Raw genomic sequence first — 20,463 nt, 5'->3', positions numbered from 1 at the left:
TCGAACTCCTAAAATTTGGCAATAAAATTTTCATATCGACCTGAAATTATGGATATCGCTAGCTTGGCATTGAAAATTTCGTTCCAGTCCTCGTTGCTCACTCTTTTTTTAATTTCACCCAAATTCTTATTGCTACTTTTGTTTAATTGATGACGTAGTAATTCAGAATCTAAACCCCGCTTAAATGTGCGAGCGTTGTTAAATTTTCTTCGAAAGTTCTATGAATGAAGCCCCGACTTCGAGAGCACAGGCTACAAAAAATATAAAATATTCGCGGCTTTGAGATACGTCGCATTCATCACAGTAAATTCCCTAGACAACAATAGACTCGACATATTACCATTGTGAATGTACATTTAATCTTACAAATAAAGAACTCGTCTTAATGAAAGTACGAAATTCAAAAGCTGTATTCACATTATTATTCAACACTGACAGACAAATAATACTTCACCGGTTCTCCGTGGGTGTTAAGATTCCACATCTTAAAATTTCATTAAATTAAAACAATATTCAGACGGCGTCCTTTCACAACAAATGAGCAAACGCAATCAACCTTGAAAACAGAGTAACAGTTATTTGCTCACCCTTTTCTAAAATCAGAACGTACACAAAAATAAATACCAAAGGCGACAAGCCCCGACCAGATGTCTAAAAATCCCATTTAGCCTCGCCCCCGCGCCTGAAACAAAATTCCGACCCAATCCCCAACTTCTCGAATTTCCTCTGGAATAATCCATGTGTTCTTAGTGAAACCCATTCCTTCCCTTCGCCTCTAATTTCCGGTAACCCATCCCCGATCGTTAACGGTCGGAGACACTTGACACATTGAGATGGGCCCTTTAATCTCCCTCAAACTTCGAAAACTGTTTCGCTAACGCGGCCATGCCTAGTGCGAACTCCAGGTCTGGCAATAATCATAATAATTAAGGCTGGAATTGATGTCCTCGGCTAGTATTAATGGTCCCTTACTCAAACTTTTCGAATAAAAACTTGAAAAAAGTCCGCTAGACAAAACGGAGTGGGCTTCATAACAAGCACATAACTCTCTAAACCCAATCGATAAATTTTCACTGACGATTTCCATACAAGGCCGAAACACGTGACGCGGTTTTCCAGTCGAGTTTATAAACACCCCGGCACAATGTCGCCTCTTATCTTTTAATTTCCGTTCACAGTCTGTGTTATTATTTACGGAATTGGCAATTTCGGCCGGATTTGCATGCGCAACCACTTATTAGCCAAATGAGCGCGATTTACGAGTCACCGCCTATTGCGAAATAGTTGCGTTAAATCACGTTCAACACTATTTTCCATTTCGGATTTTTAGAGCGCGCCCGAATTAATAACCCATCTCGCGCAAGTTGGATGAGCCGCGTAATTGACGTTGAAAGATACGCGTCGGCCGGGGAATCCCATGAATTCATAACGCGCGGGATGATACAGCGCGTTCAAAAAAAAATTAATAGCGCAGTGCAGGTGGTTGCTGATATTTATGGCCGGGCTTCGCCCTCCCGTGGAATATAAAACCGACAAATCGAAGGTGCGACCTGGGCATTCTTCACCCCGTTTTTGGGCGATTTGTTTTCGGCCGATATTTTTTATGAGCATCGTTGACAGTTTTGCAAATGAAAGCGCGCGAAACATCATATCTTACGGACGTGGCCGAATAAATCAAAAAACGATGCATCGATTCCGGGCCCGGATTTACGAGGGGCGGGCGCGCGTGACTTATACAGTGTGTTCGATAAATTTTAATGGCTGCAACGGGGCGTAATGTGGCAGTTATGCGCGGCTGGAATGAGAGATGGTGCCCGGAACTATCATAAATAAAACGGGAAAGATTCACGGCGAGAGACGGCAGACAGACAGACAGACGGACGTAAACGCGAGATTATTTTTCGTACTCTAGGGGTCATGAAACTTACATAATTATTCAAGTTCGTGTAGGATGTCGTTCACACAATGTGGGTTATTTGAAGGTCCTTGAGCGATTCGCCAAGCGCTGTATAAACTGCATTTAAGCCACTCACAACATGCAAATTTGGCCCAGGGGTGGTTTGAATCCTTCTTGCGACGACTGAAGTAGTGTATGGAAATGTGCATTGGAATTCATGGCACCCAGCTGTAGAGGAAATGTTCACGAGCCCTTGCCTTAATGTCATCGATACCGCTTCAGTGCCAAACGCAGGCAAAAGATGCACTTGTTGGTTCCCTCTTGCTTTAAAAACCCGCAAAGGAAAATAATTTCACCCACATTGAGCCCATCACGTCGCAATGCCGCCACCGAGACCCACTATCTCCCTTAGAAAATAAATTCCCAGTCAGTAGTCCCTCCAAATCGATGTTCATGCTCCCTCATTGCTCTCAACCCCCAAGTGATCGATCCTTCCCCGAAATTCGACATAACCTGACACAGCAACAAACCGCCATCGGTTAACAATCCCTCTCCCAAAAAGTCGCTTTTTCTCTAACCGACCCGATTATGCAAATAAACACACTCCTTGGTCGTTTAAAGTTGACCGAACCAACAATAGCCCCCAACTTTAAAGAGCAGATTTGCTTTTTTCGCTTTGGTGGCGACTCCAGCGATCGTTAAAGTTATATTTTGCTAATTACATAAAAGTGCGCCCTTCGCAGCTCCCAACCCTCTTCTGTCTGATTTCCATTATCCCCAAAATCGCAAATCTTCACGTGAGGCTTCAAAGTCGATAACGACGAGTCATTAAAAATGTCAAGGCTGGAACTGCTCGGCGCCGGGTGCGCTTGCAAAAAGCGCCTTTCCGAGCTGTTTACGAGCCAGCTGACCGAGATCGTCTGCAAAAATCGCCATTGTGCGCCGAAGAGGACATTGTCGGTGTAATTACGATACGAGAGGATTGTCACTTACAGGCCCTTGAGTGTAATAGGTGTCGTTATATGAACGCAAGACGGCGGCTGCGAACGCAGGCGGCGTGGGCGAGAGCGGCTCCCTTCGCTCGCTAATATAATTCCGTTTTTGAGCACCCACTGTTATAAAGATCCCTCGAAGGATAAGAGACACTAATACAGACGTCGATTTTATTTATTCATCGCACCTCCTTGGAACAAAGGACGCGGAACGACGCGAGACGGCGCTGGGCGGAAAAATCACGGCCGGGTTATGTATTGCCGCCGAATTGCCGGAAGTTCGACAATCGGAACGCGCGATAACCCGATTGCGCGAGAGTTGTCGCTTGTGACGTCGCAACGAAAACGAGCTCGCTTTCTCGCTGTTTGACGTTCATTTGTTTTTGGCTAAATGGAATACAATTTTGATTTTTTTTATACATTTTTGACAACAATCGGACCGGTAGTTTTGCATTATCTGTCTAACAAAAATCGACAAAGACGGCGGACAGACAGGCAGACGGACACGCGAAACCTATGAAACTTTTTCATTATATAGACCACGTGTTTCTTTTATTTGATGCAACCCCTATAATTTTTTTATTTTTGAAGATAAACGTATAGTGTCTTTGAGTAAATTTGTATCATTTGAACGGATAACTTATGTGAATAAATGACATGAATGTCAATTTTTCAAGCTACTAGGTTGTTGTCAATAAATACGAATTTTCCATCTACTTTATTGAATAACTTAAGTATTGATTTTCGAATATCGGTTGCTTTTGAGTTTTTACAAAAAATCGATCTTTCCATTTATGAAAATCTACCTAGTGTTCCATTAAAAAATAAAGTTAACGTCATTTCCGGTTTTAGCGGAAGTTACAATAAAAATGCATAATCTTCGCCTTCCAAACATTTTATTTTCGTATCATTTTTTTCTTCTTTCGATATCGCCTTTAAGTTTTGAGAGAATAAAAATATTATTTTGCTACTGTTTCTCAAAAAAATTGTCTGTTTTCAACAATATCATAATACCACAAAGATGTTTGTCTTGGTAAGTTCTTGTGTAGAAATATAGACTTTCCAATTAAGCTCCGCCCCCTGGTCTCAAAACGAATAAAATATTTGACACGATTTGAGACAGGGTGGGTGGGTGGGGCATACTTTTAATTACTTGTTCTTAATATATAATTTTCTTTCAACATTATGATACTTAAAACATATTTCATGTGGTAATTTCTTTTAGAGAAATATAAACATTTCAATTAAGCTCCGCCCCGTCTCACAATGAATACATATTAAGCACAATTGAGATGAAGGATAAGCCCCACCCACCCACCCTCATCTCAATTGTGATTAATTTTTTTATTCGTCGTCAGACGAGAGGTGGAGCTTAATTGAAAAGTTTATATGTCTCTATAGGAAATTACCACGTGAAATATATTTGGAGAATCGCGTCGTTGAAAGAAAACTAATATATTTTTAGAAAAAGGGCCGAAAAATATGCCCCACCCACCCCCCCGACTCCAATTGTAATCAATTTTTTATCCATTGTGAGATAAGAGGGCGGAACTTACTTGCAAATTTTACTTTTGAGAGAACAGGAATATTTTTCGCCACTTTTACGCAAAATAGATCATTTTCAACAATACCATAATACCACAAACATATTTCTCTTGGCAATTTCTTGTATAGAAATATAGACTTTGTAATTAAGCTCCGCCCTCTGGTCTCAAAACGAATAAAAGATTTGACACGATTTGAGACCGGGTGGGTGGGTGGGGCACAATTTTTGGTTGCTTGTTCTTAATTATATAATTTTCCTTAAGCCCTGTGATACTAACAATATATTTCTCGTGGTAATTTCTTGTAGAGAAATATAAACTTTTCAATTAAGCTCCGCCCACGTCTCACAACGAATATAATACTAAACACAATTGAGACGGAGGATAAGCCCCACCCACCCGCCCTCATCTCAATTGTGATTAATTTTTTTATTCGTCGTCAGACGGGAGCTGGAGCTTAATTGAAAAGTTTATATTTCTCGATAAGAAATTATCACGTGAAACATGTTTGCAGTGTTGTGTTGTTGAAAGAAAACTATATATATTTAGAAAAAGGGTCAAAAAATGTGCCCCACCCACCCACCCGGGTTCCAATTGTAATCAATTTTTTATTCGTTGTGGGTCCAGAGGGCGGAATTTACTTGCATATTTTACTATTGAGAGAACATGAATATTTTTCGCCACTTTTACGCAAAAGAGACCATTTTCAACAATGCCATAATACCACAAACATATTTCTATTGGCAATTCCTTGTATAGAAATTAATATAGACTTTGCAATTAAGCTCCGCCCCTTGGTTTCAAAACGAATACAATTTCTGACACGATTTGAGGCCGGGTGGGTGGGTGGGGTACAATTTTTGTTGCTTATTCTTAATTTATATAATTTTCTTTCAGCACCATGATACTAACGATATACATATTTCACGTGGTAATTTCTTGTAGAGAAATATAAACTTTTCAGTTAAGCTCCGCCCCCAATACAACATTAAGCACAATTGAGATGGAGGATAAGCCCCACCCACCCGCCCTCGTCTCAATTGTCATTAATTTTTTTATTCGTCATCAAACGAGAGGCGGAACTTAATTGAAAAATTTATATTTCTCTATAAGAAATTATTACGTGAAACATCTTTGCCGTATCGTGTCGTTGAAAGAAAACTATATATATTTTTAGAAAAAGGGCCGAAAAATGTGCCCCACCCACCCGCCCTACTCCAATTGTAATCAATTTTTTTATTCGTTGTGAGATCAGAGGGCGGAACCTACTTGCAAATTTTACTTTTGAGAGAACAAGAATATTTTTCGCCACCTTTTCGCAAAATAGTCCATTTTCAACAATGCCATAGTACCACAAACATATTTCTCTTGGCAATTTCTTGTATAGAAATATAGACTTTGCAATTAAGCTCCGCCCTCTGGTCTCAAAACGAATAAAAGATTTGACACGATTTGAGACAGGGTGGGTGGGTGGGGCATAATTTTTGGTTGCTTGTTCTTAATTTATATAATTTTCTTTAAGCACCATGATACTGACAATATATTTCACGTGGTAATTTCTTGTAGAGAAATATAAATTTTTCAATTAAACTCCGCCCCCGTTTCACAACGAATACAATATTAAGCACAATTGAGATGGAGGATTAGTCCCACCCACCCACCCTCATTTCATTTGTGATTAATTTTTTTATTCGTCATCAAACGAGAGGCGGAACTTAATTGAAAAGTTTATATTTCTCTATAAGAAATTATCACGTGAAACATATTTGCAGTATTGTGTTGTTTAAAGAAAACTACATATATTTAGAAAAAGAGCCGAAAATATGCCCCACCCACCCGCCCCACTCCAATTGTAATCAATTTTTTATTCATTGTGAGATAAGAGGGCGGAACTTACTTGCAACTTTTACTTTTGAGAGAACAGAAATATTTTTCGCCACCTTTTCGTAAAATAGTCCATTTTCGACAATACCATAATACCACAAACATGTTTCACTTGGTAATTTCTTGTATAGAAATATAGACTTTGCAATTAAGCTCCGCCCCTTTGTCTCAAAACGAATAAAATGTTTGACACGATTTGAGACCAGATGGGTGGGTGGGGCACAATTTTTGGTTGCTTGTTCTTAATTTATATAATTTTATTTCAGCACCAGGATACTGACAATATATTTCCCGTGGCAATTTCTTGTAGAAAAATATAAACTTTTCAGTTAAGCTCCGCCCCCCGTCTGACAACGAATACGATGTTAAGCACAATTGAGATTGAGGATAAGCACCACCCACCCGCCCTCATCTCAATTGTGATTAATTTTTTATTCGTCGTCAAACGAGAGGTGGAGCTTAATTCAAAAGTTTATATTTCTCAATAAGAAATTACCACGTGAAACATGGGTGCAGTATCATGTTGTTGAAAGAAAACTATATATATATTTAGAAAAAGGGTCGAAAAATGTGCCCCACACACCCACCCGACTCCAATTGTAATCAATTTTTTATTCGTTGTGAGATCAGAGGGCGGAACTTACTTGCACAATTTTACTTTTGAGAGAACAGGAATATGCTACTTTTTCGTAAAATAGTCCATTTTCAACAATACCGGAATACCACAAACATGTTTCTTTTAGTAATTTCTTGTATAGAAATATAGACTTTGCAATTAAGCTCCGCCCCTTGGTTTAAAAACGAATAAAATATTTGACACGATTTGAGACAGGGTGGGTGGGTGGGGCATAATTTTTTATTGCTTGTTCTTAATTTATATTTTTTTTCAGCACCATGATATTAACAATATATTTGACGTGTTAATTTCTTGTAGAGAAATATAAACTCTTCAATAAGCTCCGCCCCCAGTCCCACAACGAATACAATATTAAGCACAATTATTATATTGATTTAGAAAAAGAGCCGAAAAATCCATATTTCTGTACAACAAATTACCAATTAGTGAATCATGTTTGAGGTATTATCATATTATTGGAAATAAACTATTTTGAGAAAAAGTACCGAATGAATAATTGTATTGAAATAAGAAAGAAAAAACTACAAAAGTCAGAAGATCTGAGAATAATCATAATCGAGATACGATTCTAACCTTAAATTCACCATTTAATATTTTAAGTATTTTATTGTTAAAGAGGAATATGCATTTTACGAAAAGAAAGTCAAAGGATAAACCCCGCCCACCCACCCCCATCCCAATTCTGGTCAATTTTTTTATTCGTCGTGAGACAAGAGGCGGAGCTTAATTGAAAATTTTGTATTTCGTGTTATTCTTGAAAGAAAACTATGTTTTAAAAAAGAGAAGCCGAAAATTATGCCCCATCCGCCCTCCGTAATACCAATTGTAATCATTTTTTTATTCCTTAATTGCAAAATCCATGTTTCTGCAGAAGAAATTATCAGTTAGTGAAACATGTTTGAGAAAAAGTAGGGAATGAATATTTTTATTCTCCCAAAAGTAAAAGAAAATATCAAAATAAGAAAAAACACTACACAAAAATTACTAAATCTAGTAATAATTATAATCTAGATATAATTCTATCTTCAAATTCAGTATTTAATAATTTAAGTATTTTATTGTTGAAAGAAGACTATGCATCCTACGAAAATAAAGTCAAAGTATAAACCCCTCCCACCCGCCCCCGTCTCAAACCTGATTAATTTTTTTATTCGTCTTGAGATGAAAGGCGGAGCTTAATTAAGAAGCTTATTTTTCTCTACTAGAAAGTACCAGATTTTAAGTATCGTGTCGTTGAAAAATAAACTGTATATAGTAAGAAAAAGAAGCCAAATATTATGCCCCACCGACCCGCCCCAATCTCAGTTGGGATAAATTTTTTATTCGTTATGAGATCAGAGGGCGGAGCTAAACTGCAAAGTCCATATTTCTGTTCAAAAAATTAGTGAAACAGATTTGAACTATTGTAATATTGTTAAAAATAGGTTATTTTAAGAAAAAGTGAAAAAATAATAAAAAATTGTATGAAAATAAAACACTAAGCAGTCACAACGTCACTTTTCTTGTAAATTTGTAACGTAAATCGGTAGATCCGGCAACTCTGGTGAAACAACTGGACGTAATTCCAACCTCAAATTCGCCATTTGATATTTTAAGTACTCATTTTATTGTTTGAAGAAGATTATCTATTTTCCGAAAAGAAAGTCAAAAGATAAACCCCACCTTCTCGTCACCATCTTAGAAAACCCTCTAGGAGTCATCAAACGTCTGGAAAACAAAAAGTAGCCAGTCGTCCGATGTGTTCTACCATTTTTAAATCGTTAATCATAAAGTCCACGCTTCGAATTCCGAATTTTCTGTAATCAGAAAATGGTTCTTGTCTACTCAGTTTAGCCAAGGGACTATGGGATTATGAAAACCTGTAGAATGGAGGTGGACAAGTCTAATACCCTCGCTGCTGACAATTTTTATCCGTTACAGTCAAACAAAACCCTATGCAGCAGCGATTAATCCGCCGCTTCCGCTACAACAAGACTACCCCATGTTCATTACCCCGTCCCATTTCATTCGCTGAAAACGTGAAATCAAATCCTGCCTCGGTCCGCAGCGCGACAAATGCCCAGAATAATCTTGCTGGCTGTTGCACTGGACGGGTCGAACTATCGACTCCCTCGGGAGGCAACTAGTGTCCGCCCCCGCCGCCGCCGCCGCAACGTAAACCACAGGCCGAATTCTATCAGCACTGTATTATTCAAGTGTACACTCAATTAAACGTTTGTATACACCGATTGGTTGCGAATGGGCCAGAATACCCCAATTAGCGCCACCGGCAGACGTCCGATTGTATGTGCCGCTGACGGGCCGTATATAAGACGTCGGTCCCGGCATCTTTGCCTGTCACCGCCACTCGTTATTATTTTAAGTCCTGATGATCCGATTGAAATGGCGAACGCGAGGCCGGGAAATCAGCCGATCGTTTCCGGATCGGTTCTCTCCCGGAATCGACAAAAATATGGGTTGTTTACAGAGGCAGGGGTGAAATATCAGATATGTTTTCAAAATGAAAAAAGAAACGGGGGAGGAACGAAACCCTCCAAGAGCTGTCATTGATCGGCGGCAATTTATATGTGTAGATGTAGTTTGGAATGATGGGGGTGTGACGTCAAAGGAGGCAGTGGGCGGTGTATTTACCGGAGGGGTTTTGTCTCGCTCTCGGAAAGAGGGGGAGCCGCAGGTACAATTTACACTAGTAAATAGGTCATCGAAAAACGCAGTTCAGTCGAAGTCGGGCAAACAGCGGCGAGTCTGTATTACGCGCCCCCGGCGACCCGTGGCAAGAAAATATTTCTTTTCATTTAGTCCGCTTTTAGAGCCAACGTCCCTTTGTCTACCTAGACGCTCCTCCCCGGCTGTTTACACTAAAAACATCCCATTATTTCCCCCATCGATCCGTCTGAAAAATCGGGCCTCAGTTCACACCGACGCATATTTAAATAGTCACTTTTGAAAACAAAGTTCTCCGGTGCCAGGAAGAAAACAGCCTGAATTATGTGCAAGTTTAGAGGTCATTTTCCGGTGTAAACAAAATTCCGGTTGCGCATTGTTCCTGATTAACGCGGTCTTGATTAAACGAGCCAAATGCAGGTGAAGCTCGCTGGCGCCTTTGTGGATTCCACCTGACGTCGTTTGAAGTGGGATAAATCAAAAGAGCTCTCCCTAATAAGCCGAACTGCGATTAATAAGCGGATGCCGAAGTAGCGCCAGGGTAATTTTGTTAACGAGACGAGTCAACAGGAGGAGTCGATTAGAAAAATGGGTTTTTTACCAATTAGGGAGTTCGGAGGGCTGGAAAAAGGAGATTCGGGGGTATTAATACCGGAATCGTGGTTAAAAAGCGCCGGATTTTCGGGACCCGGACGTAAGCCGCTTGGTTCGGAACGCACACATCAGACAAGATTTTTCCACAAACACGAATCAATTTAATTGTGTTGTTTTGAAAACGCGTAATGAATTAACACAATTACGACGACAACGATTCACTCACATTTAATAAAACAATATTTAATTTTCCCTTTTGAAACGCCAACAATTCGGAATACGCAGTAATAACAAAATTATTTTTCACGTACCGGAGTATTCCGATTATAAAGCGCAGATTATTTGGATAACTGACTTACTGCATACATTTCTCTGACTCCTTACAACGATTGTGGAGCGTTGGCATTTTCTAGATTGTTTCACCGCTATTTTCTCATTTTGTCAAATCGACGGAGAATTTTTTAAAAAGATCGGTATGTCGTCCAAAAAATAGCATTCATATCACAGGGGTAAATCGTTTTACGCGCTCGTCATAATTTTACAGCTCTCTTCGCGTCGCGTGAATCCCGGCATAAAAAAATACTTTACGTCCTAGTAGATGAAAAATATCCCACTCAAAACTTGTATTATCGCACTGGTTAATAAAACACAACTTTTAACACATGCCACACTCGACATTTTTGCCACTCCAACAACCCTCTATTTGTTTTTGTTCAAACCAGCTAAACCCTTTGTTATTAATGCACTGCAAATCGCCTCTTTCATCGCCATAAAGGTCACAACCGCCATTTTTCAATTCCGCTGCACAAAACTCATACAAACCCTTTTAAACAGAAAATTCGCGTTTAATACCAATCTCCATCGCTTTTATTATTTTTGTTAGTTGGGAATACGCGCCACTGTTTGTTTTAACCCGTGCACTTGCCCCGACCATAAAACATGATATACGATTTTCGCTCGAACGCGTCATTTTACCCCGAATGGACATTTTTCAGCGTTTCCAAATTGAAGCGCTCTGTTTACTGCAAACCGCAATTAAAACGGGCAATGAAACGCGCCGTCCACATTTTGTTTGCCAATCAAATAGCCGCCCCCGCGTCATAAATCCAAGAAAACGGCAACCGCTTTGGCCAATTACCGCTGACGGTGCGCACGTTCGGGCCACTGGAAAGCGGATCGCCGCATGCAGCGGCCGGATAATCGGCGGTGTTTGGTTATGAGGAATCGAGTGCGGGGTGGTTCAAGGTCGGGGGTGGTACGCGGTGACGTAGCTGTCTTGGCTGCAGCGACGGTTAAGAAAAGTGAAGTGGCGCTCTGCCAAAGAAACTCATTAAAGTTCTAAACAAAGTTGAATGGGTATCAACCCTATTGTTAGATAAAATTAGTCTATCGTCCTAACACTAATGGTGGTGTAACGTTTCATGACCCCTAGAGTACGAAAAAATAGGAATTCCGTTTTTGTGTGTCTGTCTGCCTGTCGTCTGTCCGGATTTTTATTAGGCAGATAATCTCCGAAATTACCGCACCGACTGTTGCCAAATTTTTACGTATTTTAGACGGTCAAACGCTAACCAAAATTTGTCTGCTAAACCCCATCCACATGACGCCATTTCATGATTATCGTCCTTTGGTTTTTCGACTTTTCGATTTTTTCTTAATTGACCGATGTTTCAATTTTCGATATTTCGATTTCACGATTTTTTATTTTTTTGATTTTTCAATTTTTAGATCTTTTGATATTTCAGTTACCTATCTCGATTTTTCAGTTATTCGATTCTTCAGTTTTTCGAATTTTAGATGTCTCGGTTTTTTAATTTTTCGCTTTTGCAATTTTCCGTTTCCAAATTTTTTTTTGATTTTTCACTTTTTTGAATTTTTCGATATCTCAGTTTTGGAATTTTTCAATTTTTCGATTCTCGAGTTGTTCAACGATTATTCAATTTTTCGAGATTTTAGCTTCAGAATTTTTCAGTATTTCGACTTTTATATAGTTTGATTCGATTTTTCGATTTTTCAAATTTCCGATTTTTTTGATGCTTCGATTTCTCGATTTCTGGATTAATCGTGTTTTTTTTGGTTGTTGGACTTTCGATTTCCCAACTTCTCCATTCCTCAAAATTTTTTGGCCGCTAAGTTTTTTAGGTTTTCAATTTTTAGATTTTTCAGGTTTTTCATTTTTCAGTTTTTCGAATTTTTAAATTTTCAATCTTTCGACTTCGATTTTTAGATTTCTCGAGATTTTACTTTTTGGATGTTTCGATTATCTGGATGCTCCAGTTTTTCGTATCTTCAATTTTTCTTCGATTTTGAAAATGCTTCTCCGATTTTTCGATTTTTGATGTTTGGATTTCTCAATTTTTCAATTTTTCAAATCTTCAATCTTTCAATTTTAAAATTTTAAATTTTTCAGTATTTTGGTGTTTCTACCTCTCGGTTTTAGATTTTTCGGTTTTCCGATTTTCCGATTTTTAACATTTTTAATCTTTCGATTTTTCAAATTTTCGGTTTTTAAATTTTTCGATTTGCCAATTTTTGTTTCTCGATATATTTAACGATATTTCCTTTGTCTATTTTCTCAATTTTTCAGTTTTTCCATTTTCCGACTTTTCGGCTTTTCAATTTTTAGAGTTCAAATTAGTCAATTCTTCGAGTTTTTGTAGTTTCGATCTTCTAGATTTTACATTTTTCCAAATTTTAATTTTTCGATTTTACGATCTTTTTTCTTAACACCTCGGTTGTCGATTTTTAAAATTTTTCGAATTTGTGGATTTAGAGTTTTCGGTTTTTTAATTTTTCGATATTTCGATTTTTTATTTTCTCCATAAATTTAACGACAATTCGATGATTCAGTTTTTCTATTCTTCATTTTCTCGATTTTTCCTTTTTCAGTTTTTCGATTTTTCGGTTTATCGATTTTTTTATGTTAAATTTTTCAATTTCCCAATTTTTTATTTCGGTTGAAAATTTTCGGTTTTTCGTTATTGCAGTTTTCCAATTTTTTCAACTTTCCAATATTTCAATTTTTCGATCTTCTAAATTTTGGATTTTTCGATTTGGTTTGTTAGACTTTTCGACAATTTTTGGGCTTTTCAATTTTCAGGGTTCAGGTTTTTAATTTTTCCATTTTTTGATCTTTCGATTTCTCGATTTTCAATTTTTCAATTCCTCGATATTTTTATTTGTTCCAGTTTTTCGATTTTTTAAATTTTGCATTTTCCAATTTTTCAATTTTTGGATTTTACGATGTTTTGATTTAATTTCTGACTTCTCGATTATTCGATTTTTAACATTTTTTGGGCTTTCCGATTTTCAGATTTTTGTTTTCTCGGGATATTTAACGATATTTCCTTTGTCTATTTTCTCAATTTTTCAGTTTTTCCATTTTCCAAATTTTCGGTTTTTACATTTTTCAACTTTTCAATTTTTAGAGTTCAGATTTGTCAATTCCCCGAGTTTTTGAAGTTTTGATTTTCTAGATTGTACAATTTTCCATTTTTTTATTTTTCGATTTTACGGTCTTTTTTCTTGACACCTCGGTTGTCGATTTTTAAAATTTTTCGAATTTTTGGATTTAGAGTTTTCGGTTTTTTAATTTTTCGATATTTCGATTTTTTATTTTCTCCATAAATTTAACGACATTTGGATGATTCAATTTTTCTATTCTTCATTTTCTCGATATTTCGGTTTTTTAGTTTTTCGATTTTTCAACTTTCTAATTTTTTAACTTTCAAATTTTTCGATTCTTCGATCCATAAAATTTTGGATTTTTCGATTTGGTTTGTTTGATTTTTCGACAATTTCTGGGCTTTCCAATTTTCAGGGTTGAGGTTTTTAATTTTTCGATTTTTTAATGTTTTGATTTCTCGATTTTTCAATTTTTCAGTTGTTCCAATTTTTCAATTTTTGGATTTTATTTCTGACATCTCAGTTGTTCGATTTTTAACATTTTTTCGACTTTCCGATTTTTCGATTTTTAACATTTTTAATCTTCCGATTCTTCAAATTTTCGGTTTTTAAATTTTTCAATTTTCGGATTTTTTGTTTTCTCGATATATTTAACTATATTTTCCAATTTTTCGTCATTTCAGTTGCAAGTTTTCAATTTCTTGATTTTTTCGTTTTACGGATTTTCAATTTTCCAATTTTTCGCATTTTTCACTTGCTCGATATTTCTATTTGTTCCAGTTTTTCCATTTTTCAATTTTACCATGTTTTTTTCTTGACGTCTCTGTTGTTCGATTTTAAACATTTTTTGGACTTTTCGATTTTTAAATTTCTTGCCTTTTTTAAGTTTTTGATTTATCAATTTTTCAATTTTGTGAATTTATCAATTACTGGATTTTTCGATATGTTAATGTTTCGCATTTATTGATATTTTGATTGCTTGATCTTTCGATTTTTCGAATTTTTGAATTTAGATTTTTCGGTTTTTCAATTTTTCAATTTTTTGTTTTGTCCACAAATTTAACGAGAATTCGATGGTTCGATTTTTCTATTGTTTATTGTTCATTTTCTCGATTTTTCGGTTTTTTAGTTTAGTTTATCGATTTTTTCTTTTCATTTGAAAATTTACAATTTCTCATTATTTCAGTTTCCCGATTTTTCAATTTTCCAATTTTTCAATTTTTTGATCTTTTAAATTTTGGATTTTGTTTGATTTTTGGACAATTTTTGGGGTTTTCGATTTTTAAAGTTCTGGTTTTTTTAGTTTTTCGATTTTGTGATGTTTCGATTTCTCGATTTTTAAAATTTTACGTTTTCAAAATACTTATTTCAATTTTTGGATTTTCGATTTTCTAGATTTTTCTTTTAATCAGTATTTTAATTTTTCTCTTTTCTGATATTTTGATTGCTCGATATATCGAATTTTCGAATTTTTCGGTATTTTAATGTTTCGATTTTTGGATTTTTCAGTTTTTCGATTTTTCAATTTTCCAGTTTTTAAAATTTTCATATAGTCCGCACTTGTACAGACCGTGTCTTGGAATTTGCGCAATTGGTTTTGCGGGATTCGTTGGGCTGTACTTCAGGGGCGAGGAAAGTTCTAACGAAATAACCTGGACCAATTTTTTAAATTAAATTTGAAAAAATAGTGCATTTTATTTTTTAAATAATAATAAATAATCGCACAAAAAAAGTTGCCAAACTGGAAAAAGCTCAATTTTTGAATAATTCGCAAGTTCCTACAACTTAAATTAAGCGCAATTTCCATAATAGTCCGTGTAAAGCCAAAGTTAAGCACCCTTTTGCCTCTAACCAATTAAAAATTCAATTTATAGTTTGTTAACCAAACACACCGAAACAACCGTTAACTTATAAACTTCTTGATATAAAATTTTCCTCCATCCAGTCCGGAGCTTTTTCAAAATCGTACCGGAAGCCAAGTACCCTCCCCTCGCGCTTTAATTGCGTCGTCACGTGACTCGCATGGGCGCCCCGCGGCGCTCCGGGCGCCCGGAGCCACGCAGATGGCGTCGTCCGCGGCGAAAGGTCGCATACATCATCATTAAATCGGTCGGTTTGAGCTTTTTTCTTAATTTGCCGATTAATAATGGATGGGCGCGAGAGCGGGAAACGCGCGCACGCCCGACTCCGGGAACTCCGGGAGCGCACCGGAGCGTCCGCCAGTGTGACCCATGCTCCGGTGAGCTGTGTGGCGGGCTCCTACCCTACTGCGATGTGAGTGATCGTGGTTTGTGTGTGTGATGGTCGACCCTCTCAAGGTCTTTTGGGTGTTAACCAACAGCACTTACCTAGGTAATCGGCTCGGAAAAAGCTTCGTCCCGCGGGACGGCTCCAATTTAAGTTGGGCTAATCAAAGTTTCGCCGAGGCCGGAATGCCGTGATGGACAATCCGGCTAAATTCCATATTTGTTAGTGTCGCGCTTAATGGCGGTGTTGTGCTTTCGGAATTCCCGGAGGAGGCTTGTTTGGAGATTTTTTGCGGTCGAGTTGGAGAAAGCGCGTCGAATGTTATTGCGACGAGGAGCGGGAGATGCTTTATTTTGGCAGGAAGGAGAGCGGAATTTATCCCAGATATGCGAGAGGAGGGGAAAAAACGAAGCGATATTTTATTAAAAGAAGCGTCTGACTGTATAAACACAATTGCGGGTTTGGAAATGGCTTGGGAGTTCCGGTAATGACGGCACTGGGCTTACGAAAAATTACGCCGAAATTTTTGAGACGGGCGAGCTTTGTTAATCCGGGGAAATTAACGCACGAAATGACGTCACCGGTTTTTTGCAGAGCTTATTAGAGCGCTTGTGGGAGAATATTAAATTACAAATAAAATAGCCCGGGGAGTATGCATTTGAAATAACAGTTAATTATAAACATTAACTTGGGACCGAACATAATGTTTCTTTGTTTCGAAAATACCCCAGCATTCGGACAACAGCTTTTTAGATAATCGATAAAGCACATCTGTAAGGAGCGGGTTTTAGGCAAAAAAAAGCCAAAATAGACGCTTTAGGCAAGTTTTAGGAAAAATTAATTTTACGCAACGTCTGGTTTTTCTTTGAGCTGATGTACATTTATTTTCGTTAAAATTTGTATAACTAATTAGATATTTTTGTAAATTTTCACCAGAAAAATTTTTCCTTTTGACTGTTTGAAAAATTTCAGTGGGTTTCATTTTTATTTCTTTTTTTACATTTTCGTTTTGTAATAAATTTTTGACAAGCTTAAGCTCTTGGTAGCCGATATTTTTTCTAAATGATCGCAATAATATCTTGCCGCTTGAATTCATGAACCCCACCTAGTCAGAACAGGTTCTGGAGGCAATGGACAATCCGGTAAGGCTTGGATCCTAAAATGAGCTTTAAAAATACTTTCTTTACGTTGAAAATTATACCATTATACATGCATTAAGTTGGGATAAAAAATTTCCAGATTTTAGTTTTTCGTATTTCATTCCGTTGGCCATAATATACCCGTATTATTATCTTTGAATTAACATTATCATTCCAGAAATTGGGTCACAGACCAAATTTAAGTGCGGCTTACATCAGATTACTTATCTTACCACATAGCAGAGTTGCAAATTTGCCCTAATTGTGCAACAATGTTAATGCAACTTTGCAACCTTGCATCGATAAATTTAACCAATCTGATCGACGTTACTAAGATGCCATTTGAGCACTTATGCAAGCCGAAGTTAATTTCAGTCGATCCGAGAAAAATAGATTTTTTTAATAATCAATACAATTTTCTAACGACTCACTGATAAAACGTGCCACTGTTGAATATTGTTTTTTTCCAATAATTTCGATACCATAAGTATTTTATTGTAAAAAGAGGAGTATGTATCTCACGAAAAGAAAGTCAAAGGATAAGCCCCACCCGCCCGCCCTCATCTCAATTGTGATTAATTTTTTTATTCGTCGTCAGTCGAAAGGCGGAGCTTAATTAAAGAGTATATATTTCTCTATAAGAAATTACCACGTAAAATTTGTTTTAAGTATCGTGTTGTTGAAAGAAAACTATGTACATTTAGAAACAGAAGCCAAAGAATATGCCCCGCCCACCGGCCCCTGTCTCAATTGTAATAAATTTTTTATTCGTTGTGAGACCAGAGGGCGGAACTTAATTGCAAATTTTACTTTCGACAGAATAAGAATTTTCTAGAATACCATAATACCACAAATATATTTCTTTTGATAATTTCTTGTACAGCAATATAGATTTTACAAATAAGCTCCGCCCCCTGGTCTCACAACGAATAAAAAATGTCTCACAATTGCGATCGGGCGGGTGGGTGGGGCATAATCTTCGGCTTCTTTCTCTTAACATACGTAGTTTTTTTTTCAACGACATGGTACTTAAAATATGTTTAACGTGGTAATTTCTTGTAGAGAAATATAAACTTCTTAATTAAGTTCCGCCTATCGACTCCTGGCAAATAAAAAATAATTACAATTGAGACGGGGCGGGTGGGTGGGGCTTATCATTTCACTTTCTTTTCATAGTATACATGGTCTTTTTTCAACGAAGAAATACATAAAATATCAAACACTGAATTGTTCATTGTGATTAATTATTTTATTCGTCGTCAGACGAGAGGCGGAGCTTAATTGAAGAGTATATATTTCTCTATAAGAAATTACCACGTAAAATATGTTTCAAGTATCGTGTTTCTGAAAGAAAACTATGTACATTTAGAAAAAGAAGCGAAAGAATATGCCCCGCCCACCCGCCCCTGTCTCAATTGTAATAAATTTTTTATTCGTTGTGAGTCCAGAGGGCGGAACTTAATTGCAAATTTTAGTTTTGAGGGAATAAGAATATTCTTTCGCTACCTTTTCACAAAATAATCCATCTTCAGCAATACCGTAATACCACAAACATGTTTTTATTGGTAATTTCTAATTTCTTGTACAGCACTATAGACATTGCAGTTAAGCTCCGCCCCCTGTTCTCACAACGAATAAAAAAATTATCACAATTGGGATCCGGGCGGGTGGGTGGGGCATAATCTTAGGCTTGTTTTTCTTAATATATTCATGTAGTTTTTTTTCGACAACACGATACTTAAAAATGTTTCACGTGGTAATTTCTTGTAAAGAAATATAAACTTCTTAATTAAGCTCCGCCTATCGACTCCTGGCAAATAAAAAATAATTACAATTGAGATGGCGCGGGTGAGTGGGGCTTATCATTTCACTTTCTTTTCATATGATACATGGTCTTTTTTCAACAAAGAAATACTTAAAATATCAAGCGCTGAATTGTTCATTGTGATTAATTTTTTTATTCGTCATCAAACGAGAGGCGGAGCTTAATTGAAAAGTATATATTTCTCTGTTAGAAATTACCACCTAAAACATGTTTTAAGTATCGTGTTGTTGAAAGAAAACTATGTACATTTCGAAAAGGAAGCGGAAGAATATGCCCCACCCACCCGCCCGTTCCCAATTGTAATAAATTTGGTATTCGTTGTGAGACCAGTGGGCGGATCTTAATTAATTGCATATTTTAGTTTTGAGGGAATAAGAATATTCTTTCGCTACCTTTTCGCAAAATAGTCCATCTTCAGCAATACCGTAATAGCACAAACATGTCTTTATTGGTAATTTCTTGTACAGCAATATAAACATTGCAAATAAGCTCCGCCCCGTGTTCTTACAATGAATAAAAAATTTATCACAATTGACATCCGGGCGGGTGGGTGGGGCATAATCTTAGGCTTGTTTTTCTTAATATATTCATATAGTTTTTTTTCGACGACACGATACTTAAAAATGTTTCACGTGGTAATTTCTTGTAGAGAAATATAAACTTCTTAATTAAGCTCCGCCTATCGACTCCTGGCAAATGAAAAATAATTAAAATTGAGATGGGGCGGGTGGGTGGGGGTTATCATTTCACTTTCTTTTCATAGGATACATGGTCTTATTTCAACAAAGAAATACATAAAATATCAAACGTTGAATTATTCATTGTGATTAATTATTTTATTCGTCGTCAGACGAGAGGCGGAGCTTAATTGAAGCGTATATATTTCTCTATAAGAAATTACCACGTAAAATATGTTTTAAGTATCGTGTTTCTGAAAGAAAACTATGTACATTTAGAAAAAGAAGCGAAAGAATATGCCCCACCCCCCCGCCCCTGTCTCAATTGTAATAAATTTTTTATTCGTTGTGAGTCCAGAGGGCGGAACTTAATTGCAAATTTTAGCTTTGAGGGAATAAGAATATTCTTTCGCTACCTTTTCGCAAAATAGTCCATCTTCAGCAATACCGTAATACCACAAACATGTCTTTATTGGTAATTTCTTGTACAGCAATATAAACATTGCAATTAAGCTCCGCCCCCTGTTCTTACAAGGAATAAAAAATTTATCACAATTGAGATCCGGACGGGTGGGTGGGGCATAATCTTAGGCTGGTTTTTCTTAATATATTCATATAGTTTTTTTTTCGACGACACGATACTTAAACGTGGTAATTTCTTGTAGAGAAATATAAACTTCTTAATTAAGCTCCGCCTATCGACTCCTGGCAAATCAAAAATAATTACAATTGAGATGGGGCGGGTGGGTGGGGCTTATCATTTCACTTACTTTTCATAGGATACATGGTCTTTTTTCAACAAAGAAATACATAAAATATCAAACGCTGAATTATTCATTGTGATTAATTATTTTATTCGTCGGACGAGAGGCGGAGCTTAATTGAAGAGTATATATTTCTCTATAAGAAATTACCACGTAAAATATGTTTTAAGTATCGTGTTTCTGAAAGAAAACTA

At 36.8% G+C, this 20,463-nt stretch overlaps 1 protein-coding gene across 2 annotated transcripts in view; it reads left to right on the top strand.

Moving 5' to 3' along the window:
* The window catches only part of Cadn2 (Cadherin-N2), a 175,452-nt gene that overhangs the window by 45,265 nt on the left and 109,724 nt on the right, over window positions 1-20,463 (top strand). The window contains exon 1 of one of the 2 annotated variants that reach the window (XM_064062208.1): window positions 15,863-15,969. The exons of the other annotated variant lie outside the window; for it this stretch is intronic. Coding sequence (XP_063918278.1) covers window positions 15,918-15,969 — 52 coding nt within the window. The 5' untranslated portion in view covers window positions 15,863-15,917. Of the gene's footprint in view, window positions 1-15,862; window positions 15,970-20,463 lie in introns of those variants that run through there. 2 annotated transcript variants of the gene reach the window in all.

Source organism: Zophobas morio, unplaced genomic scaffold, assembly GCF_036711695.1.
Source record: "Zophobas morio isolate AGI-343-1 ecotype UQ-CSIRO unplaced genomic scaffold, CSIRO_AGI_Zmor_V1 ptg000022l, whole genome shotgun sequence".
NCBI lineage: Eukaryota > Metazoa > Arthropoda > Insecta > Coleoptera > Tenebrionidae > Zophobas > Zophobas morio.
Note: the sequence above shows the minus strand (reverse complement) of the source record. Positions and strands in the feature narration are given on the sequence as shown.